Here is a 24,200-nt window from a genome sequence, read left to right on the forward strand (position 1 = left end):
CAGTAATGGCTGAAAAGCCCACCTCACATAGATACAATAGGATGTGGAGAAAGGGAACCGAACTGAAATAGTCTGGTAAAGATTCATACTGTCTTCCACATATAATTATTGGAGATCATTCCTTTATCAGACAGGGGTAGTTGTTTGTTTACCTGCTTTACTAGTTTCAGATACTTCCTGTTGCCTTTCGTCAGAAGTGTCACATGATGTTGCTGTGACTTGTTTTATTGGAGGGTTGGTCCGACACCAGGGAGGGTTGACGCCCCCTGCTGTCTGACGTCTTCTCCAGGACCACATCCCAGGCGTGTGATTGGGTGTGTGCGCCGTCGTCCCTGTTCATTGTCCTTGGCGTGCGTTCCCTTATCTCATCCAGCAGTGGTATTTTGTTGCTTTCAGCAGGAGATGACGCTGATGTTGTTCCTGTCCATACCGCAGGTTTTCCCTCCTGCAGTAGTTGGATATGGCTGATTTTAGGTTTTCTTGATGTGCTTGTTCGTCTTGGTGCTTCCCCAAACAACTACCCCGTTTGATAAATTAATCACCTACAATAAGAACTGAAATGGCTTTGTGTTCCAGAATGGGGAACTCCTTGGCAGCAGTCACCAGTCACTTATTTTGCTAAAGGAAACAGGAGGCTGTTGTACAGTGGGTCATTGGTGCGTGCAGTCGTAGGTATATATATCACGCTGCTCACTTACAGTAAATCTTCCACTGCACACCTTATGATTTCTCACAGCACACTGGTTGGAGAACACTGCACCAGAGGATACTCTGCTGTCAGATCGCCAGTGAATGCATCTGATTGTCCATCTGAGTCAAAGCAGCCTGATCTCATGAAATCGCATTGTATTTCATGCCAGTTCTTATGGTATTTGGCATTTTTTATGTACGCATTTTCATCCTTTCACATGTTATTCAGCAAGTTCTCATTATAATACACAACTGTTTCACTTTTTAATTTTTTTTTTTTTTTTCGGTGATTCAAACAATCGTTTAATCAAATTGACTCGAGGAAAATAATCAGTAGATACAAAAATAATCCATCGCTGCAGCTCTTGTTCAGTCCGACCTGTGATGGTTCTGGTGAAACACATCAGACCTGTTTCATTTTCACATCTGAAGAACAGACTGAAGCTCTACTGATCATTTCAACCACAGAAAAAAGAACTGGAAACCAACAGAAAAGGACAAGAATACATGGATGACGTCACAGCCTCGAGGCACTCATTCAAATACGACAAGAACAGGGAACAGGTTCCACATAAAGGGTTAAAGACTGAACTGGTTCTACACCAGAGGGACTGAGATCAAACCTGAGGAACAGAGAAGGTCATCAGACATTACCTTCATGTGGAGACAGACGGACACAGAGCAGCTGCAGGTCGACGAGAAAGGGAAAGGAAAAAAACAAATGATGTCATTCAGAGGAGGCGGAGTCATTATGAAACAACACCTGAAAAAACACCTGTGTAATACTGTACTTTTATTACACTGGTGAAATTAATAAGACATACAATAAATAATAGAAGACTTTGTTTCCTGGATTTAAGTGTTTTTTCTGTGAGTAAATATTAATGTGATAATGAAAACAAAACAAAAACAGCATACAATGAATAAAGACACAAGTATAATGTGTAATATATGTAGTATAATCCAAGTATAATATGTAATATATGTTGTATAATGTATAATTCAAGTATAATGTGTAATATATGTAGTATAGTTAAAATAATTTATAATTATACTACATAAATTACACATGTATGTAGTATAATTATATAAGGATGGAGCTGATAAGTGAAGTTACAAGTATTAAATGAGTATAATTATATAACTTATAATAATACATACATACTTTAAGAATATCTGGGATGATTAGTAATCATGAGCACATATTCTTTATATCTGCTCACTGCGCCATCTGCTGGAGAAGTATTAGTCTGCGCTCCATAAATAACCATTATCATTAAACATGAACCTGGATGGAAAATCTACACTTTTAAACAATTAAAAAACTCTATTCTATAGAAGAGGATTAGGACCACTGGGGAAAAAATAACATTAAGGTCCAGTACATATTTTTTTATTATTATTCTCAGAAAAAAGTCAGAATTCTGACTTTAATCTCATGATTCTGACTTTTTTCTCAGAATAATAAGAAAAAATACAAATTGGACCTTGATTTTCTTTAATTTTTTTCCACTGGTCCTAATCCCCTTCTGGACTAATCTGTGTTTTCATATTCTCACCTTTTCAGAGTGATGATTATTACTTGTAGAATTTCACCATTTTTAGTATATTTTAAATAAATCCTGCTTTTTATATATATATATATATATATATATATATATATATATATATATATATATATATACACAGTACAGGCCAAAAGTTTGGACACACCTTTTCGTTCTTTGCATTTTCTTTATTTTCATGACTATTTACATTGTAGATTCTCACTGAAGGCATCAAAACTATGAATGAACACATGTGGAATTATGTACTTAACAAAAAAGTGTGAAATAACTGAAAACATCTCTTATATTCTAGTTTCTTCAAAGTAGCCACCCTTAGCTCTGATGACTGTTTTGCACACTCTTGGCATTCTCTTGATGAGCTTCCAGAGGTAGTCACCTGAAATGGTTTCCCAACAGTCTTGAAGAAGTTCCCACAGATGCTTAGCACTTGTTGGTCCTTTTGCCTTCACTCTGCGGTCCAGCTCACCCCAAACCATCTCGATCGGGTTCAGGTCCGGTGACTGTGGAGGCCAGGTCATCTGGCGCAGCACTCCATCACTCTCCTTCTTGGTCAAATATCCCTCACACAGCCTGGAGGTGTGTTTGGGGTCATTGTCCTGTTGAAACATAAATGATGGTCCAACTAAACGCAGACCGGATGGAATGGCGTGTCACTTCAGGATGCTGTGGTAGCCATGCTGATTCAGGTTGCCTTCAATCTTGAATAAATCCCCAACAGCGTCACCAGCAAAGCACCCCCACACCATCACACCTCCCCCTCCATGCTTCACGGTGGGAACCAGGCATGTAGCATCCATCCGTTCACCTTTTCTGCGTCGCACAAAGACACGGCGGTTGGATCCAAAGATCTCAAATTTGGACTCATCAGACCAAAGCACAGATTTCCACTGGTCTAATGTCCATTCCTTGGGTTTCTTGGCCCAAATAAATCTCTTGTGTTTGTTGCCTCTCCTGAGCAGTGGTTTCCTAGCAGCTGTTTGACCATGAAGGCCTGATTCACGCAGTCTCCTCTTAACAGTTGTTGTAGAGATGTGTCTGCTGCTAGAGCTCTGTGTGGTATTCATCTGGTCTCTGATCTGAGCTGCTGTTAATTTGCGATTTCTGAGGCTGGTGACTCAGATGAACTTATCTTCAGCATCAGAGGTGACTCTTGGTCTTCCTTTCCTGGGGCGGTCCTCATGTGAGCCAGTTTCGTTGGAGCGCTTGATGGTTTTTGCGACTGCACTTGGGGACACATTCAAAGTTTTTGCAATTTTCCGGACTGACTGACCTTCATTTCTTAAAGTAATGATGGCCACTCGTTTGTCTTTACTTAGCTGATTGGTTCTCGCCATAATATGCATTCTAACAGTTGTCCAATAGGGCTGTCAGCTGTGCATCAACCTGACTTCTGCACAACACAACTGATGGTCCCAACCCCATCAATAAGGCAAGAAATTCCACTAAGTAACCCTGACAAGGCACAGCTATGAAGTGGAAACCATTTCAGGTGACTACCTCTGGAAGCTCATCAAGAGAATGCCAAGGGTGTGCAAGGCAGTCATCAGAGCTAAGGGTGGCTACTTTGAAGAAACTAGAATATAAGAGATGTTTTCAGTTATTTCACACTTTTTGTTAAGTACATAATTCCACATGTGTTCATTCATAGTTTTGATGCCTTCAGTGAGAATCTACAATGAAAATAGTCATGAAAATAAAGAAAATGCGAAGAATGAGAAGGTGTGTCCAAACTTTTGGCCTGTACTGTATATATATATTTTATTTTTTATAAATTAAACTACAATTACAAACCTTTGGAAAAAGACACTGAAAAGTAAAAGTTTGATGCAATTTATTGAAATGTTCGTCCACAGAGTAAAATGATTCATGTTAGTGAGAAGTTTCCTCCTACAAATTAAAATATCACTGACAGATTTAAATACACAAAAAAAGAGAAAAAAACATCTTAAAACTCCGCCCCTGAAGCTCAAGGCATTATGGGAAATGAAGTTCATACAAGCGTCTGTGTATGGCTCACTGATCAAAAACATGATCCAGGACTTTCCGTTGTCTGCAGCTTCATAATGTGTTGGACACACAGATGAGCTTTAATGTGGAGGTTTAGGAGGCGGAGTCTCACGGTTACATGTGACCAAAAAATAAAACCAAAAATTAACACATTAAACATCAAATAGCACCACAGCGATTTCCTGCTAAATAAATACTCAGATGACACGACATTTACAGTAAAAATATACCAGTAGTCAGCTCAGTACCAACATATTTACAAATAAACAGGAAGCAGAACCAGGACCAGGACCAGAATCTGTCTGAAGACATTCCCAGTCAACATTAACTGACAGTCAGCTCAGGAGCAACATATTTACAAATGACCAGAACCAGGACCAGAACCATAGTCAGAATCAGAACTGGACTCTGGTGACATTTAGAATCAACTGACCTGGTCCAACCCAGACAGTAGGACCAGAACCAGGTTCAGCGGTCCAGGTCTGTACTGGTTCTGACTGGTTCTGGTTCCATCCTTGCCTTATTCTGGTGCTGTGGTTCTGTTCTGGTTTGGTTTGGGCTCGGGTCTGGTAGTGTTCTTGCCTTGTTCTAATTAAGTTCTCAGTTCAGGGTCTAGAAGCCTTTATCCAGATCCTGACCTGGTTCTGACTGACTTCGTTCTCGTCTGGTTCTAGTCCTCTCTTGGTTCTGGTTGCGGTCCTCTCTTGGTTCTGGTTCTGATCTGTTTCTGCTTTTGGCACAGTTCTGCATAAGTGAATGTTTTGTTTTTATTTATGATTTGAAGCAGACGGTCCTCAGCATTTGTTTTTTCCAAACTGTTCTGATTCGGTTCTGACCCGGTTCTAGTTCTTTTTTTTTTTTTTCATTCGCTAGTTTAAGCAGCTGAAGAGGGCGCTCCGTCCACATTGGTTCTCAAAACAAAAACACATTTTTGAGGTTAGACTCAAATATTTTCACAGTGTCTCTGGAAAACACTGACCAACGGCGTGTGTATGCTGCCTCTCAGCGGACCAATCAGAGTGCATTTTCAGTGCAGGTCTTGTTGGTTGAACTGGGAGGCGGGGCTTAAAGTCACTCAGGTGGTCGGTTGCCTCGTCACACCAACGTCACCAACCAATCAGCTGCTGAAAACCTCATAACCTACTGAACGATCACATGACCTCATTCAGGTAAAACAGAAGTCAGACCGGATTCTTCCGAACTACGTCCAATCAGAGTCAGAACATCGACAGGGGTCAAAGGTCACACACAGTTCATCCAGTAACAGATACTATAAAAATGTCTTTTTCATTGTTTATCATGTCGTTTTGTGTCGTCTTATGTCGTTGTTACTTTTATGTTGTTGATTCGTCGTATTCGACCTTCACTGGTCGATTCAGTCGTTCGTGTCTTTTCTCGTTTTTTCCACGTCTCATCCACTTCGGTTCAAATCAGACGCAACACGTTGCAAAAGAAATAACGAATAATTCATCTTAAATGCATTAAAGCCTGATTTGGAAGTAGAAATATTTGTTACAAAGTAGGGAGTAAAGAAATAACTATTAACCTCTTGAGACCCAGCCGTCCATTTCACAGCTTTATTTAAAAATAAAAAGTGCCGTCCACTGCGGAGGATATGTCGTAAAAATCTAAAAAAACATCTGAAAAAACTATCGCATTATGCTGTTTGCAATCACGACAGTTATTAAATGTAACATGTACTTTTGTTGGTCTCAGGAGTTTAAGATAAGTACATGTACCTGAAAACTATTGTATTTAACAGTGTCACACGCCTCATTCCACGCGTCGGTTTAAACGTTGACGGAGCTGATTGGTTGGTAGACTGACAGGAAGTCCTCCAGGTGAAGGTCACTCCTTCATGCAGACGTTGCAGCGTCCGACGTTGAGGCGCTGCAGCCGGCCTTCGGTCAGCGTGTTGGAGGACGTGGAGGAGCCGCGGGACGTCGAGGCCAAACCATCCACCCGGGTCAGCCAGAAGCTGTAGATGTTAGCGAAGTAGTGGCAGGTTCCCCGAGGACCCTGACACTCCACGAACGGCTGGGCTCGGAAGTCCGTCAGGCAGCTTCCTGACGACGTTAGCGACTGGCCGCCGCCCTCATCGCCTGCTCCGGTGTGCTGCAACACAGGACGCTCAAGTCAGATTTAAATCAACTGAACAGTCCCAGTGTTCCTGTGTGTCAGCGTCTGTTCTGTGTGGATCAGAACCAGCTGAATGTGTTCTATGTCAGGTTCTGTTCTATGTTCTAGTCCTGGTTCTGTTCTATGTTCTAGTCCTGTGGTTTGGATGCAATATAGAAGTGGGCGGGACTTTCACTGGAGGAGAACTCAACTCATCCAATCACAGTCCAAATAAAACTTCTATCAGTGACCAATAGGAACTAGACTGATATCTGGAACCATTTACATGTTCTAAACCATCAACAGATGGACCAGTAGAAGGAAAGGAACATTAGAATATTTCAAAGAATTAGTCAAAAATTCAAGAATCTAAATTTCTCAAAACTGTGAACAAATTTATAAAGATTGTCCCAAAGAAGAAATATAAAAAATTTGATATGAACCCGAACAGTATTTTAGTAGAAGAAGATAGTTGAAATGTAGACATTAGTGACCTTCAGTTTGACCCTTCAAGGTCAGTCAAGGTCAAAGGTCATGGACCCAAATGAAAGTCCATATATGACTTCCTATCAGTGATCAATGGGAACTATACACAAAAAATAGAAATCAGTCCAACCAGTTGCTTAGGAGATGTTGAAGAAATTGCTAACGATGATGAAGGTGATGGTGGACTCAGCACCTTCACAGTATTTCATGGTTGTATTGGCCGGTGAGATAAAAAACAAAAACATCTGGTAAGTTCCCCTCGTGATCTTTCAGTGGTGCATCTCTGACACCAACATGGACCAGTGTCAGTTTAACAGTCCTTCAACAGTCCTGTCTGCGTCTTTTGTAGTACCCACCATAAGGAAGGAGTACCCGGTCCACAGGCTCCTCCACCCGGGGGGGCAGTCTGGTAGGGTGGAGGTCTGGCTGTGCAGGGCGACAGGTGAGGAGGGGGCTTCACACACCACACAGCGGCTGATGTGGTCTTCGATTGAAGCTCCGCCCACAGGTATGCTAGGAACTGCGGCCGTTGTCGACAGCCAATAGGATTTGTCGTTGCGGCTGGCGTGGGAGCAGGTCCCCATGTTACAGGAGGAGAACGGCATGGTGGAAAAGACCCGCATACACGAGCCCGCCTGACCTGTGGTGAGACAACATACAACGACATATGACGTACAACAACATATGACTCCTTAACTCTTTCAATGCCATGGGCCGATCAGATCGGCTTTGGAGAACACGCCATATTTGTGTACAAACAAACCATCCACCCCCATTTCTTTCTCACATTTCGATGACGTTCTTTCTGTGTCCCCCTTTTGAGACCAAGCAGACGGGAATCTGAGGTCACGCGACCGAATAATATTTTTATATCTTTTTAATGTTTCTTATTCTCCGGTGTTTCATCAGAGGGAGCCCTCCATGCCGGGGGGCGGCTGTGGACTCCGGGGGCTGTGGCGCCTTCTCTCACTGGGGTCCGCTCCTTTCTGGTGGGTGGGGGTCCCAGTTGGCCCTCTCCCACTAGTTGGGATGCGGGGCTGTGTTGCTGGTGCCTGGTCGCCGGGGTCGGCGGCTGCATCCTGGTGCGGATGGCTCCCTGAGACAGCACCTCCTAAATTGATGTTTTACTTTTACTTGTACATTTTGTTCTGGTCTACCCGTGCTCAGTCAGTCTTCTTAAGTATGTGTGAGCTTGTGGGTTTGCATGTATATGTGTGTGTGTGTGTGTGTGCGGGTGAGTGGGTGGGTGTGGGTGGGGGGCGGTACAGATTTTTAAACTGATATGTAAAGCACTTTGTGCTACAGTTTTTAATGTATGAAAAGTGCTATATAAATAAAGATTATCATTAGTATTATTATCATTATAAATTATGCAAATTACGATCAATAATGAATCGGCTGCATCTGGTGCGTTTTGAATCTAATCAGCAATCGGTCGGATGTTACCGAGCGGTTTCCTGCAGGATTCTTCAAATATTATAAAAACGACGCGAAATACTGAAAAACGGCCAAATTCTGTGGCACTTTTAAGGCTTATTAGCCCCTTAACTGTCTGGCACTTAAAGAGTTAAACGTGTCGGGGCCTCAAGTTCTCAAACAGAAACATGCATTGTTATTCTCATATCATAATTACCTAAGGCTCTGTTCACACAGCAGCTCTTAACGTACAATTTGGATTTTTTTTGGTCAAATCCAATTTTTTTGTGTGTTGGTTCATATTCCACTGCAAATGCGACTTCTGTCAGTTTTGAGTCTGAACTGAATGTGACCCTGAAGTGACCCACATGCACTAAAGAGGTCCTGATGGAATACGAGCCCACGCAGACACACACTGTGTTTATGGAAGGAACACTCCTGAGATGCAGAACTGTGACGTTTGTCGCATTTAAATAACGTAAAGGTCGGATAAATGCGAACTGGACGTTCAGACTGAAGACACATTGAAAAATATCAGATCTGTATCAGATTCAGGACCACATATGAAAGTGGTCTGGGTCAGGTTTAGGACCGCATATGAAAGTGGTCTGGGTCAGATTTAGGACCACATATGAATGTGGTCTGGGTCAGATTTAGGACCACATATGAATGTGGTCTGGGTCAGATTAGTGCTGTTCAGACTGTCTTTAACAGATCAGATCCAGGTCACATTTGGGTGAAAAAATCAGATTTGGGCCACATTTGGCTGCATGTGAACGGAGCCTTAGTCATCTACTATCTGTCCAACAGTCTGTGGACCTGTTGACTCCAGGTATTTCTTTTCTAACAGGGGTCTGGGATCCAAAACAATAAGGACTAATGTCAGAATATAGTTTTATATTATGGGATAGATGTCAGTGCATTGGTTTGTTTGGTTTAAATTGTTCTCTTTGTTTCCATTGGACCACATGTTGGAATCAGACCTGTAAACCTGATCCAGTTCCTGTATGTGGGCCTTATGACAGTAGTACTAGTACTTGAAGTACTCATGACAGTAGTAGTACTTGTACTGACCCAGGTCTTGCGTGTGCGCCTTCTCCTGACCCTCCAGGTACAGGAGACTGAACCCGGCCCACAGGACCCTCATGTCCCGAGGACATTCTGGGACTGTCTTCGACTGGCTGTGGATCACCAACAGGAACCCTGAGCTAAAAGGTTTGGTGGGTCCTGGGGGTCCAGGGTCACCTGCAGGACCGGGGTCACCTGACGTCAGAAAGACAGAAGCACAAGGGAGTTAATGATGCTTGTTGAAGAGGCTGAAGGTAGAGGACCCCGGACCAGGTCTCACCTTTGGGTCCTTCCACTCCCCTCTCCCCCTGCAGGCCTTCCTGTCCTGGGTATCCAGCTGGACCCACTGGACCCTCTGGGCCGATGGGTCCCAGGGTCCCTGGGTCCCCTTTTTTCCCTGAAACACATCACATGGTCAGGGCTGGGCAGTTTCTTCTGGTTCTAGACCACCACGTTCACACAGCAGGTCTTAATGCACAATATGAATTCTTTGATGAAATCCATTTTTTTGGTCCTCGTTCATGTCACACATTAAATGTGACTTCTATCAGTTTTGAATCTTGGTTCTGATTCTTACCTGGGTGTCCTGTGAGGCCAGGCTCTCCTCGTGGACCAGCACCTCCAGGCTGACCCGGGGGGCCAGGAGGTCCTGGGGGGCCAAGTGGAGCAGGAGGGTATGTGGGGCAGGAGGGAACTTTACCCTGCTCCCCCTTGGGCCCTGCAGGTCCTGTAGGTCCCTTTGGACCTGGAGGTCCAGGTGAACCATGACAACCTCTAGGACCCTGACGACCAGGAATACCCATCAGTCCTGGAGCCCCCCGCAAACCTGATCACACAAACACACCAGTGGTGTTAATCTGGATCTGGGAACCTCTTTGGTGGCTCCAGGAGTCTTCAAACTCTGTTACCATGGAGACAATCTGACCTTTAGCCCCTGGATTTCCAAGTGTGCCTGGCAGTCCACTGGGCCCTGGAGATCCCTGAGCACCCTTTGACCCCTCACACCCTGGGTCCCCATTGTCCCCATCATCCCCGAGTAGAGGAGGGTTTGGACCAGGTGTTCCTGCATCACCAGGCAAACCTGAAACATCACTTCAAAGGTCAAAGGTCATGTAGTCTGCTTGATCTCTGTTACATAAGTAAGTTTGACGTCTTAAAGTCTGACCTGGGTCTCCGTCTGGTCCAGGTTCTCCACTATCTCCAGAAGGGCCTGGGATTAGACCTTTGCAGTCTGGTCCAGGTTTTCCTGGAGGTCCACTACCACCTGGTGGTCCTAGACAAACATACACATTTTATGATTAGTATTTCAGTTTTGAACATGAGTCTGAGGGTCTAACGCTGACCCACCAGAGGTGGAACCTGGAACCTGTTCAATGATCTGAGCAGATCTGATGCTGCTGTGATTCACCTGTGGATCCTGGTGGGCCTGTGGGTCCTGGTGGGCCCGGCTGAGATGAACCACAAGGACCTGGTGGACCTGGAGGACCCTTTTCCCCTGGAGGACCCTGGGACCCTGGTGGACCCTCCAAACCCAGACCTAAAGAATCGGACAGGTGGACTTTAGCGGTACGTCTCTGAATGTCTTTACATTATTAAAGTTCTTCAATAATAAACAAATATTCACATAAAATCCCATAAACACTAGTGAACCATCAGAGTCCATTTATGGGCGTTTGGTGGGTTTTCCATGGGTTTCCAGTGTGGTGTTGTGTTACCTCTGGTGCCCATATCTCCTTTCACTCCTTTGAGTCCATCCAGTCCATGAAGCCCTAGTGGTCCTTGAGGACCTGGAGAACCACAAACACTCATGTTTGTCAGGACTCACACTGAACCAAGTAAAGACAGGAATAGAAAAGATCTGAACACATTTAAATCAAATAAAACCTGCCATATGACTCCCCTACATGAAGGTCGTTTTTATCATTTTAAAACATTCTGGAATGAGTGCAGCCACAGACAGTCTGAATGTATGACTGTACAGATGGATGGACTGAATATTAAATATGTTCGAACACACACAGGTGTCAAACATAGGCCTAGACCTGGACTGGATCCTGTTTTTTTTTCTAATTTTAAATTATTTGGAATGTAATGGAATTCAGTGCCATTAACTGAGTTCAACCTCATTAAACTCTGTCCTTTGGTTCAAAACTGGTCACATCAATGACATTACATTTATTTTTTTGTTAGTGTATGAGAATAAAAAAAAATACAGTTTTATGTGATTTGAGGCTTTAATAATGTTAATTTTGCTTTGCTCCACCCCCTTGAACCCCCACCATTCTCCTGATTGCTGGTTGTAGTCTGTTGATCGCTGGTTGTAGTCTGTTGATCGCTGGTTGTAGTCTGTTGATCGCTGGTTGTAGTTGGCTCCATTACCACTGAGTTACATGTAAAAGCTGAGTTGCCTTCTTTGAGTTGTCAAAGGTTTATCCATTGGTCAATGTTGATCTAAAAGGCTCTTCTGGGTTTGGTTCCATCATAACTAACCTCTTGTCTCCAAAGAGCCAGTAGCTATTATGACGTACGGCCTTATGACATCTATCAACCGCATGTTCCCAGGGTTTGGACTGAAATGGAGAAGTGAACCTTTAGTTTTACCGCCCCCTCTTCAGTCTGAGCTGAACTTACCAGAACTCACTCCAAGCTTTTCACTCCATCGTACAGACCAAGCAACGTGAATCCTATGGACGGTGTCTATGTTTCTAATTGTTGTTGACTTCAACTAAAATTGCACAAAACTGACCTCTTGACCAGGTCATCCTTGTAAACCAGACCTCCATCTTAATGGGACATTATCTGGTTAAATAAAGGTTTTCTTTTTTGTTTTTGTTTTTTAAAGCTTCAAGAATTCCAAAGATTTCTGGATCAGTGACTAAGGATATAAAGACCCAATAAGGACCCAATAAGGCCCCTTCTGACAGTTGACTCCTTTAGAACGGCTGAAGCCTTCACTTTAACATATGGAACTCGATAAAGAACAGGCTTCACCTTCAGTCCTCCAAAAGGAACCAGATCCCACCAATGTGTTTTCATGGTGGACAATATCGGTTCCTGCTGTTCCATGCCATAGTTCTGGAAGTGTTTGTAGGGTCACTACTGTTTTGCTTCATATCCATATCAGTAAAGGACAGTAAGAATCTTAAGATAGTATCCTCAGATGTAAATGGCCCAAATAACCCAAAGAAAAGAGGAAAACTATCAACTGAAATGAAGCAAGAAAAACCTCAACTTATACTTAAAACTATGATTAACTGCAGGTCAAATACTGACTGGGAACATGTTCTAATAACTACATTTGAGTTAGATGAATGAATTTAGCCTCCTCTGGAACTTAACTGGTGCCTCATTAACGGCAGAATAGAATAGAATAGAATAGAATAGAATAGAATAGAATAGAATAGAATAGAATAGAATAGAAATTTATGCCACTATGACGTTAGATCAGGAACTCAACAGACAAAGTATCATTAGTCACTTTTCCACTGGACATCTGCGTAAAACTTTACCGATATTTACTAAATGTCGAAAAAACAGAGGTGCGTAATGTTGGTTTTTCCATTAAATCACAAATGCGATGATTTGTTTATTTATTATCATGCAATGACATGAGAAGTCATTCCATAAAAATGCTGACCAAAGTAAATATGGTGTTGATTTACAGATATATTCATTATTATTATATATTACCCCTCTGTCCCGTACTAAATTAAAAAATTATTTGATTTCCTGGTGTGTTCAAACGTTTCTTTTAAAACTCTTCTTCTCTTGTTGTAACATCCGTCAACATCGGGGTTTTTTTTTTTTATTCATGTGACTAGTAGCGGAAAAAGGTTTTTCCATTGCAGTTTTGTGTGATATACCATCTATGTTATGCCTAAAAAATCACCTCTTACCAGCGCAAAAACCTTTAATCGAAAAACTAAAGTTTTGGTGAAATTGTCATTTTTCCATTAGGTAAATTTGTATGCACAAGTTATATTCACACAATTTTAGGGTCAATGGAAAAGAGACTAATGACAACACTTCGGCTTCGGCATCTGGAGCTGGAGTTTATTCCCTGTAGTTTTGTGTTGGAGGAAATCTGGGATTATTTGGAAAAGGTTGTTGTTTGATCCGGATCAGACACTGGTCAGGTCTGAAGATGGAGCAGAACTCTTTTAAAACAGTTTCTGGGCTGAAATGTTAGAACAGTCAACAGGTCTGACCTTGTAGTCCAGGGGAGCCTGGTGGTCCTGGAGGACCGTCAGCACCGGCCTGGCCTGGCAGACCTGGTGGACCCGGCCGTCCTCTGGGACCGGGGGGGGCAATGACACCTGACGGACAAACAGAGCGTTACACAGCAGCTCATTTTACTGGTGCCAGTCTGTGGATCAGGTGAGGCCAGACCTGGAGGGCCCGCGTCTCCCTGCTGTCCTGGATCTCCTTTACATCCTTTCTGTCCCGGAGCTCCAATGAAACCTGGATCTCCTGGATCTCCTAGTAGTCCAAGAGGTCCTGAGAGGAAGCAGAACAAAGCTTTACATGTCAGAACAAAGAACAAAGTTTTATCTGTCAATTCAAATGTTCGTTTCTGTTTACGTGGTAACAAACTCACCTGATGGTCCAGCGTCTCCAGGAGGACCCCTCTGTCCAGGTGGACCAGAGCAACCCACTGACTCGCCTTTATCACCTGATCCACAAACAAACACAGATCGGCTTTCCATGTGCACCAGTATCCTGTTATTGGTTTAATCCTGGTTCTGGATCTGGTGTTCACTGGACTCCTATCATACACCATAAATACTACTGTCCTCCATATTAATGATCGCTGCTATTTGTGCAGAATTCTATGATGTTTACAACTGAAAGTGGAACTCTAATGAGATATTAAATTTCTTTAACTGTAATAAATGCCAACATCCACTAGGACTGGGAGACAAGACAGGAAATGAAACATGTCGTCACTTTGTTCCAGTGTTTCTCATGAATTAAAAAATTATTCCTGTCCTCAATTTACGCTGAATTTACTGATACAGACTAATTCCTGGGATTCACTTTGAACTGCAATGAATTTGTCTGTGCAGTTGTGGTTGACTTCTGACCTGTGGGTCCAGGACATCCACTGCGTCCAGGTTCACCGGGTTTTCCTGGACATCCCTGGTTCCCCTGCAGCCACAAACACAGACACCAGGGTTCATCAATAGGTCTGATCGGAGCTGTACGCACTGATCACTGATGATAGGAGGAATTCAAGTCCTTCTACCGGATCTCCAGTCAGTCCAGGGAACCCAATCAGTCCTGGTGGTCCTGAACGTCCAGGTGGTCCTGAGGGTCCTGTTTTGCCATAGGCTCCTGGGGGTCCTCGGAGTCCGATAACACCTGGAGGCCCACTGCTGCCAGGATACCCGGGCAAACCAACAGCGCCACGCAGACCTTTATTTCCTGTAACATGGATGGATGGATGGATGGATGATGGATAGACAGATGGATGGATGGATGATGGACTGATGGATGGATGGATGGATGATAGATAGACGGATGGATGGATGGATGATGGACTGATGGATGGATGTTGGATGGATGGATGGATAGATGGATGGATGATGGATAGACAGATAGATGGATGATGGACAGATGGATGGATGGATGGATGGATGGATGTTGGATGGATGGTTTGATCACATGACAAACTCAACAGGACACAGTTCTACAGTATCAGGTCAACGTTCTGACCTCGTGGTCCTGAAAATCCGTTGAGGCCTGGGGGTCCTGGTGGTCCTGGTACCCCTTTAATGGGAATGTAGTTGGTGTCTCCTGGAGACCCCGGGGCCCCTTTACAACCTGCCCAGGTCACATGGACAACAGTCAGTCTCATAATATATGCATGTGTATATTTTCCACATATATTAAATAAGATATTTTATTGAATTTTATGTTGTAGAAATTTGTTTGGTGACATTGTAAAATTAAAATCCGGACTTCATCAGCTATTACTTCATTTATAAAAACAGTAAAAGGGGAAAGTATTAAATAGATTGTGTTAAATAAATAGTGTTAAACAGTTTACATTAGTCAGTGGTTTTGGTTTGAAGTGATGTTTGGGTCTGTAAGGGTTTTTGGGGTCCAGACCAGGAGGTAGACACGTCCCATCTGTCTTTACCTTTTTCTCCTTTTGGTCCCTGACATCCTTGTGTTCCATCTGGTCCATTGGACCCTCTCTCCCCCGTCCTGCCGGAAGCTCCAGGGTTCCCACTCTGTCCTGGACTCCCTGGACCTCCTTCCCTGCCCTGGGGACCCTCAGGACCTGAAAGACCAGGTGTAAAGTTTCTGTGTGTTCTGAAGGTTCTGGATCAGTGAATCAGTAGTTGCTGCTGGAAAATCTAACCTTTTTCACCAGTGGGTCCTGGGAGTCCAGAGGCTCCAGTGGATCCAGTAGGGCCCGGAGGACCCGGGTACCCAGGCAAACCAGGAGAGCCCGTTTTACCAACAGGACCCTGGGGGCCGAAACCAGGGGCACCAGGCTCGCCGAGATCCCCCTTCTCCCCCAAATACCCTGAAATATTAACATCAACAGTAAGTGAATGTGTAAAAGGAGGTTTTAAACATTCAGTTTGATTCATTTCACCTGTTTGATGAAACACACATGAAGTGGATCTACATGACGTTCTCCTTTAACGTGACACATTGAATTGTGAGACGTCCAATATGTGAGATGTTTATGAAACCCCTGTAAATCTGAGTCATTTTCCCACATATTCTCCACATTAACATGTTTAACTTCTGGAATACGCGTCTGTCAGAGCCTGTTCTATGATGATCTGTCAGAGGTTCCTGATGGAGGAGACGTTCCTTCACCTCATGTTTCAGATTCAGGGGCGATGGACTGGACTCAGACTTGGACTGAACTGAATGTCAGGTCCAGTCCTTCAGAAAGGCAGAGGTCTGTTTGGAGCTGAAATACTTCGACAGGACACAAGCTCCTCCTCTGAACAACAACAGGTTTGCATCGCTTTGATCTTTGAGTAGAAGAGGAGTTTGGTTTATGCGAATAAATCAGAAAATGTCCATTCAATAGATTTCAGGTCTCTGCCAATAAATTCAGCTGTGGCAAATAGGGAAAACAAACAAACAAACAAAACAAAACAAAACAAATGGGAGACAAATAGGTTTCACAGACATTTGATGCATGTTTCAGGTATTTGAACACATACTTCATTCATATTATGAGTTTCATCCATTTCCTTCGTTTCACATATAATTCACACATTTCATACAATTCACACACTTAGTGATTCATCCATGTTTTAAACCTATTTAGCACATTTCATATGCAAAGTACATGACATGTTTCATTCACGTTTCATTCATGATTCATACATCTTTCATTCATGTTTCATACATGTTTCATACGTGTTTCAGTCATGTTTCATTCGGGTTTCATACGTGTTTCATTCATGTGTTATACGTCTCATTCAGGTTTCATACGTCTTTCATTCATGTTTCATACATTTTTCATTCATGTTTCATTCATGTTTCATTCTAATCATATGTGCAGCTGAGTCTCAACTGAAGTGAACTGCATTTACCTGGGGGTCCGATCGGTCCCTGTGGACCAGGGAACCCACTGGATCCTGATTTTCCTGCATCACACGAGTCCGGTGTAGGGCCTTGGGGTCCAACTACACCTGGAGCCCCATCCTGTCCTCGCGGGCCCTGCTTCCCAGGACCTCCAGCCAGACCCAGGAGTCCTGGATGATCAGAATGAAGAACTGCCGTGAATGTCTCTGGACCAAAACACTTACTGTTCTCTGTGTCTCACATCAGTTACCCTGTAATCCCTCTTTTCCGGGGGGACCTGGGACACCTTTAGGTCCCTGAAAACCCAATGGTCCTGGGAAGCCAATGGGTCCTGGGGGCCCTACAACAGACTCTCCAGCTGGGCCCCTCAGTCCAGGAGAGCCAGGGAGTCCTGGAGAGCCTGGTTTACAGAGAAGAACATACTGAGGAGATTTATAATTAGAATGTGGGTCGTGATTCTATCTAAAAAATAGGACCAGTGTCCCTGTGTCTCAGGTTCTATCAAGAAATAAAAAACAAGTTGAATTTGTGGGGTTGTCAGGTTCTGCTGCTATGTTGGACTAAATGAGTCCATATAGGACCTCTACCAGTGCTCAATAGGAACTACATTGATATCTGGAACCATTTCCATGTTATAAACCATTAAAATATGGACCATTAGAAGGACAGGGACATTTTTAATATTTCAAAAATTCATCAAACATTCAAAAAGCTAAATTTATCATAACTATGAAAAACTTTGTAGACATTGTCCCAAGGAAGGCACATAAAAGACGTAAATGAATCTGACCGGTAGTTCTGTCAGAGAAGATGTTTGAAGAAATTGCTAACGAAGAAGACAAAGCCAACACTGGACACGGTGCCATAACTCCTTCACTGTAGCTCTTGGCCTATCGGGTGGTGGGCTAAAACCTCATCAGAGGACCATGCAGGTCTAACAAGGGTCAGGGGTCAGGTGAAGTACCTGGTTCTCCGACGTAACTGTAACCTTCAGGTCCTTCGTCTCCAGTCGCTCCAACAAAACCTGGCGGGCCTGCAAGGAGAACGGAGACCAGGTTTATTGTAAAGATGTAGGAGCTTCACGTACTGAATAAATATGACCAAGTATATGTGCAGTTACTGAACAGGACGTGAAACAGACAGAAGGTACTGAGTTCAGGTGATGTGATGGATGGGAAGTCAGGTACCTGGTCTTCCAGGAGGCCCAGGAAGTCCAGACTGTCCTTTGTCACCTTTAGGTCCATCGGGTCCAGTGAGTCCAGGGAACCCTGGAGGACCAGGGAGTCCCCTGAGTCCTGGACAGACAGACAGACAGGTAACCCAGTCAGGTGTTATCATGGATGTACTTTTAGAACTGTCCAACCCAGAAGTCTACTGTTTACTATTATTTGTTTGTGTCATTAAATATTAAAAAATAGTATCAAAAGATAAACAGTGACTGTTAAAAAAAAAAAGTGTAGTTGTGGTCCTAAACTTTAGGTCATGTGACTGTAGCTCCACCTACAGGAAAAAACAAAAAAATATGGTAGAGAAGCATGGTGTAGAGTGAGAGAAGTAAAAGAAAAATGAGCCGTTTTTGATGCTGTGAAGTATTTTTCTTGTACATCTTTGGAAGAGTTGATGTTTAAACAGGTTTATACATGTTTGGAATAGGACTTTATGAGTTAAAAACACACGTTTATTCAGTAACAGCATTATTTTAATGCTTTATGTATAAACTCTTTTCTTAAAACTATGATAAGGTCGTAAATATGAGTTTAAAGTGGTATATTTCAGAGTTTTCCACCAGTAAGGTGATGCTAAATGTTACATTACAGTAAAGTCCAGATCAGACATGTTAGACCTCTACAACATGACTAAGACACCAGTAAGTAGCTCACTCTTCCTTCTGGCTCCGCCCACATCTTGACATTCAAACCAGTGAGCTCACAGATTTGAAATGGCGCTGATTTTTGAACCTGTTTTCTATTCGTTCAGGTTTTATTTGTTTCTGTAGAAGGTTCCAGATCTGCGTACCTGCATCTCCAGTGTCTCCTCTCTGTCCTGGGGCGCCGGGGTTTCTGGGTACACAGGGAAGGGTGTCACCTGCAAAAGGGGGAGGAGTCAGACTGAGACTTGGTAGCTGTTGTGGCATGTTGATCAAACCCGCTCGTGGTCCGGGATGAGTGCACAGTATTTGGAGACGGATCTCATGAAATCGCGTTGTATGTCAGGCCAGGTCTTATGGCATTTGGTGTGCTATATGTACGCATTTTCATCCTTTCGTGTGTTATTCGACGCCATTTGATCGCATGTCAATTTATGCCAAGATCGCTGGTCCACTAATCTGTAACCGCTAACCCTAACCCTTAGTGTGTGGTATTTGACACGGCGTGAACATACGCATGGAAAGCTTATAATGCGTACAGATAACACACCAATCAAAAGTGTCATGTATATTTATGTGATTTCATGATATCCTGTTGGTATCGGACATGCCAAGTGGTTTCAACACATTCATTAGTGTTCTGGGTGGGACATGGGTCCGTCTATGTTCTGTTACTTATGTTCAGTCATAGGCAGTTGTTAGAACATCATTTTAATTGAGTGGTGATATATCCAACATGTGGGGATGAGTGAGGGACGGACGATAACTGATGTAGAGCACGAAGAGAAAGGGGCTCAGAACACAGCCCTGTGGAGCTCCTGTGCTGACTTTAACTGTCTGTGGTCTGCCGCTGAGGACACTGTGCATCCAGTGGATGTGACGTAGTGGGATGTTCAAGTCCTGATCCTCTGGTGGATAGTACTGAAGGCTGAACTGAACCTTTGAATGGAAATCTGTCTAAATGGATTTCATGTGTTGTAGAAAATGAAGGAAGGCTTGTGAAAACATTCACATTCCCCTTTTAGCCTTAAAGGTAAAACTGGTGGCAGTTGACAACTGTAAGAGTGATGATGAATATCAGCTTTTTGAGGCTCCTCATGATTTATGAGGTGAGTGCAAGTGGCCAATAACGAGGTTTGTACATATTAGAACAACAGTGGAGGCTGAGAGGCAGGTGGTGTAGAATCAAAGCTGGTGTAAAAGGACTGCACAGCCCCAGCGAGTGTGTGTGTGTGTGTGTGTGTGGGGGGGGGGGGCACAGTGTGGTTTAGGTACATATACAGTGTTAGAGTTATGTCTTTGCTAATTTGCTGTTTGTCGTAACATGAAAAAATAATTAAATTAAATCCTGCACGGAAATGAATTCTTTAAGCCGCAGGCTGGTTGAGTTTTATTTACACTTAGTCGTATTTAAGAGGTAACATGAACAAAACAACATAAAAGACACAACAAGACAAAAATTAAGTAAAAGGTGTAAAAAGATATAAAACAATTAAAATAAAAAAAATAAAAAAAACAAAGGACAAAAGACACGGTAGGACGTCAGTAACATAAAAGTTGAATGAAGATCATGCACAAACCCAGAGGGTCCTCACATGGTCCCATGAACCAGAAAAGATGAAAGAGAAGGAAGAAAATAGATGGAAGTGAATCAACACGTACCTTTAACCCCCTTCACACCCCTCACACCAGGGAATCCTGGAGGTCCAGGGTCCCCAGGGGACCCACGCTCTCCTACTGCCCCAACCACAGCGGGTCCTGGGGGACCTGAAGGCCCTGGGAAGCCCTTTGGCCCTGACACACCTGGGGGGCCAGGGTCCCCAGGAGGACTGGGGGAACTGTCCCCCTAAAACACAAAGAGCAGCAGATGAAGATTACACTGATCAGAGTCCAGCTGTGGTTTGTTCCCAGGTAGTGATGTGCAGATCTGCAGATAACCCACAGGTCGAGATTGGGGGGGCGCGGGGGGGTGTCAAAAAATGTCACTGTATTTGCAGGGCAGGTTTGGGGGGGGGGGTCACAAAAGAGCAGAGACACAAAAATGTACAGTATCATGTATAAATTCTCTGTAGCAGGTTAAACTATGTAGTCATATTATAGCCTATTATACTTTATATATTATTATATTATTATTATTATGGGTTCGATTCCAACACCAGTCCATGGGGGTGGGGCCTTTCTGTGTGGAGTTCACATGTTCTCCCCGTGTCTGCGTGGGTTCTCTACGGGTACTCTGGCTCCTCCCACCATCCAAACACATGCACTGATTGGTTAATGGGTTAATCTGAATTACCCATGTTTGTCTCTGTATGTTCAGTTCTGTGATGAACTGGTCACATGTCCAGGGTGAACCCCGCCTTCACCCATAAGTAGCTGGGATAGGCTCCGCCCCCATGACCCTAGTGAGGATAAACTAGTGATGACACTAGTGAAGCACGGATCACAGTTGGATTGGGGTGTGTCAAAAAATGTCACCATTTGCGGGGCGGGTTCGGGGCAACAAATAATTCCACAAAAGCGGGACCCGCAGGTTAAAAAAAAAAAAAAACACCCGACCTGTTCATCACTATTCCCAGGCCCCTAGCGTCACAGAGGAAGGCGTCTTAAGGCAGATTTCCACCACAGGAACTTGGGGGTAGTTTTGTGGGGGCGGGGGCAGGGCTGTTGGTGCGTGTCTCCACTGCAGGAACCGCCCCCGTAAAGGTTCCTGTAATTTGATCCATGAGGGTGGTTCCTGCAGTGGAGACACCAACAGCCACGCCCCTGTGGATCAAATTACAGGTACCTTTAAGGGGTCAAACTGAACCTCGGCTCTGGGGTAGGTACTCCACACAGCCCTGAAAACTGCTGGGCGGAGCCTAAAGGTTTACTTGATGCTGATTGGGTGGACCCAGGTCAGGAAAGGAAACAAGTGGCATTTTTAAAGCCCTGCAGAAGTCGAGCAGTAAATAGTAGATTTACGGATTTTACAGTCAAAACAATAATGTCTGATACGTGATCCCAATTCATTATGTCGGCATTGGATCCGACTCTGTAGTGGAGACACGGCAGTCAAGAGGGAGGCGTCAGAGGACGTTCCTGTAAACCCCGCCCCCCTCCCTACTTGTACCCAAAGTTGAGGTGTGACTGACCTGAGGACCGGGGTCTCCGGGCGCTCCGGGGCTCCCATCAAGTCCTCTTCGCCCTGTAAATCCTGGTCTTCCTGCTGGACCCAGTTGGCCCCTGTTCCCTTTTTCACCTGGAAACACACAACCAATCAGAACCACTGAAAGACTCAGCTGACCCTGTATCACAAATCACCATGGAAACAGATGCTGAACACATGAGCCTAATTATTGTTTCACTGCCCAGACCTCCCAGATCTGGATCAGCAGGATTCAGGAATTCAGGACTGTAGTACCATTACTTAAATGGAAGTAGTAGTACTAGAGTAAAAGTTACATTAAATGGAATTTCAGTTTAACTAAAGTTTTACACAGAATTCTAAAAATACATAAATAAATAAATAAATAAATAAATAAATAAAAAGTGCTAAAAAATACCACTTAATTCACTTAATAATAATCAATTACAGAGAGAAAAGCAATGATAAAAGAACTATAAAAGCCACATTAGTATAATTCATATGTAATAGGTCCTATTATTATTGTATAGTGGTGTTTGTATTAATGCAGACTCACCTTTGATATCAACCACAGTATAATCCCCTTTCTGACCTTTGAACCCTGTTACGCCTGGAAAACCACCCAGACCCTGCAACCAAAATAAACACCATAAACTAAAGGCGACAAACAGCCAAGAACTAAAACCAGAACCACAGGACCACATCCAGGTCAACGTACAGGACCACAGCCAGGTCCACATACAGGTCTATGTGCAGGTCCACGTAGAGGTCTATGTACAGGTCCACATACAGGTCCAGGTCTGAAGTGTCTTCTACTTCCACCAAATGGACAAAGTGGTTTAGTTTTAGTGTAAACGCTGGTTTGTCTCTAACTCAAACTCTGGTCATTCCTCTGACTCATTCTTATTAGAGAACAGATGGGTCAGTTTTAGGGTTTTAGGTTTTGGGGTTTGGTGGTTTTAGGGTGTGGGGTTTTAGGGTTTGGGGGTTTTAGGGTGTGGGGTTTTAGGGTTTAGGGTTTGGGGGTTTAGGTTTTAGGGTTTGGGGGTTTAGGTTTTAGGGTTTGGGGGTTTTAGGGTTTGAGGGTTTTAGGGTTTGGGGGTTTTAGGGTGTGGGGTTTTAGGGTTTAGGGTTTGGGGGTTTAGGTTTTAGGGTTTGGGGGTTTAGGTTTTAGGGTTTGGGGGTTTAGGTTTTAGGGTTTGGGGGTTTTAGGTTTGGGGGTTTAGGTTTTAGGGTTTGGGGGTTTTAGGTTTGGGGGTTTAGGTTTTAGGTTTGGGGGTTTAGGTTCCTCAGTTGAGCCTCAGGAACATCTGGTCTTAGACAGATCCATGTCCCCATAGACTCTCACTCCAAACATTTTTCCACTTGAGGAAAATGTCAGTTTGATCAGATGTTCTCCGAGGCTAAAGTGGAAAGTTTTAATCCACATTTGTATTATTTCACAGTCAATAAATAGTCCAAACTAATCATCAGTATATTAATGAGTAAAATTGTGATTTCGTAGTTTCTTCTGTCAACAGAATGGTCCATTAACCCTCCGGTATCCCGCCCATTGAGGTCCTTCGTACCCACCAAAGGCTCTGCACAGAACCATGGTAACGTCAGTTTTGTTTTTACTTTCTTTTTTTTTTTTTTTTTTTTTTTTTTAAACATTTTTTGTATTCCACCAACTTGAGCTGTAAACACAAGCAGAAAACAGACATAATGGAAAAGGACCAAACAGACGCTAACCTGCTGGCCCCTCCCTCCAGAGTCTCCAGGTGGACCTGTGTCTCCTCTTGGTCCTGGATCCCCTGGAGCTCCTGGAAACCCTGCAGAACCTGGTTCACCAGCAGGACCAGGTGGACCCGGCAGAACAAGAGTAGGACCACAGGAACAGTCTCCATCACTACCTGAAACACAACACAGCACACGTCCCAAAAGGTATAACATCATCTCAGTGTTCGGACAGAAGACAGACGGACACTCAAACGGGGGGGGGGCATGTGGTCTATTTAAAGTCACCATAAAGAAGAAACAAAACCACAAAAAAAAAGCAGAAAATAACCTTTGGATTAATGAACCATGAAATCATATCATCACCATCACCATCATTTTGAGGACCAGTCTTTTTCCTGTATTTACAGAATGTCCATAAACCAACCATCTCATAATTGAAGTACATAGTCCTCAATTCCCTACAGGTCCATCTTTGACCATCATATCACCTTTAATCCCAGGGAAACCCCTGGCCCCCGGCGGTCCTTGTTCTCCTGGTTCTCCAGACTCTCCTGGGGATCCAGGGATACAGTAACGA

At 43.6% G+C, this 24,200-nt stretch overlaps 1 protein-coding gene across 1 annotated transcript in view; it reads right to left on the reverse strand.

Annotated features, from left to right (window-relative positions):
* Positions 1 to 4,964: 4,964 nt before the first annotated feature.
* The window catches only part of col4a4 (collagen, type IV, alpha 4), a 71,112-nt gene continuing 51,876 nt past the window's right edge, over positions 4,965 to 24,200 (reverse strand). Inside the window, exons 21-47 of the mRNA XM_030152363.1 lie at positions 24,112 to 24,200; positions 23,636 to 23,796; positions 22,461 to 22,533; positions 21,912 to 22,018; positions 20,443 to 20,626; positions 18,930 to 18,998; positions 18,101 to 18,208; positions 17,878 to 17,946; positions 17,164 to 17,313; positions 16,922 to 17,083; positions 15,721 to 15,888; positions 15,496 to 15,639; positions 15,069 to 15,176; positions 14,599 to 14,777; positions 14,438 to 14,501; positions 13,951 to 14,025; positions 13,743 to 13,850; positions 13,562 to 13,669; positions 11,069 to 11,140; positions 10,762 to 10,890; positions 10,519 to 10,626; positions 10,279 to 10,434; positions 9,931 to 10,179; positions 9,634 to 9,750; positions 9,360 to 9,548; positions 7,226 to 7,509; positions 4,965 to 6,380 (exon numbers count right to left, since the gene is read on the reverse strand). The exon at positions 24,112 to 24,200 is cut by the window's right edge and continues 1 nt beyond it. Of these exons, the coding sequence (XP_030008223.1) occupies positions 6,114 to 6,380; positions 7,226 to 7,509; positions 9,360 to 9,548; positions 9,634 to 9,750; positions 9,931 to 10,179; positions 10,279 to 10,434; positions 10,519 to 10,626; positions 10,762 to 10,890; positions 11,069 to 11,140; positions 13,562 to 13,669; positions 13,743 to 13,850; positions 13,951 to 14,025; positions 14,438 to 14,501; positions 14,599 to 14,777; positions 15,069 to 15,176; positions 15,496 to 15,639; positions 15,721 to 15,888; positions 16,922 to 17,083; positions 17,164 to 17,313; positions 17,878 to 17,946; positions 18,101 to 18,208; positions 18,930 to 18,998; positions 20,443 to 20,626; positions 21,912 to 22,018; positions 22,461 to 22,533; positions 23,636 to 23,796; positions 24,112 to 24,200 (3,697 nt within the window). The 3' untranslated portion in view covers positions 4,965 to 6,113. The remainder of the gene's footprint in view (positions 6,381 to 7,225; positions 7,510 to 9,359; positions 9,549 to 9,633; positions 9,751 to 9,930; positions 10,180 to 10,278; positions 10,435 to 10,518; positions 10,627 to 10,761; positions 10,891 to 11,068; positions 11,141 to 13,561; positions 13,670 to 13,742; positions 13,851 to 13,950; positions 14,026 to 14,437; positions 14,502 to 14,598; positions 14,778 to 15,068; positions 15,177 to 15,495; positions 15,640 to 15,720; positions 15,889 to 16,921; positions 17,084 to 17,163; positions 17,314 to 17,877; positions 17,947 to 18,100; positions 18,209 to 18,929; positions 18,999 to 20,442; positions 20,627 to 21,911; positions 22,019 to 22,460; positions 22,534 to 23,635; positions 23,797 to 24,111) is intronic.

The sequence above is a fragment of the Sphaeramia orbicularis genome, chromosome 13 (genome assembly GCF_902148855.1).
Source record: "Sphaeramia orbicularis chromosome 13, fSphaOr1.1, whole genome shotgun sequence".
Taxonomy (NCBI): domain Eukaryota; kingdom Metazoa; phylum Chordata; class Actinopteri; order Kurtiformes; family Apogonidae; genus Sphaeramia; species Sphaeramia orbicularis.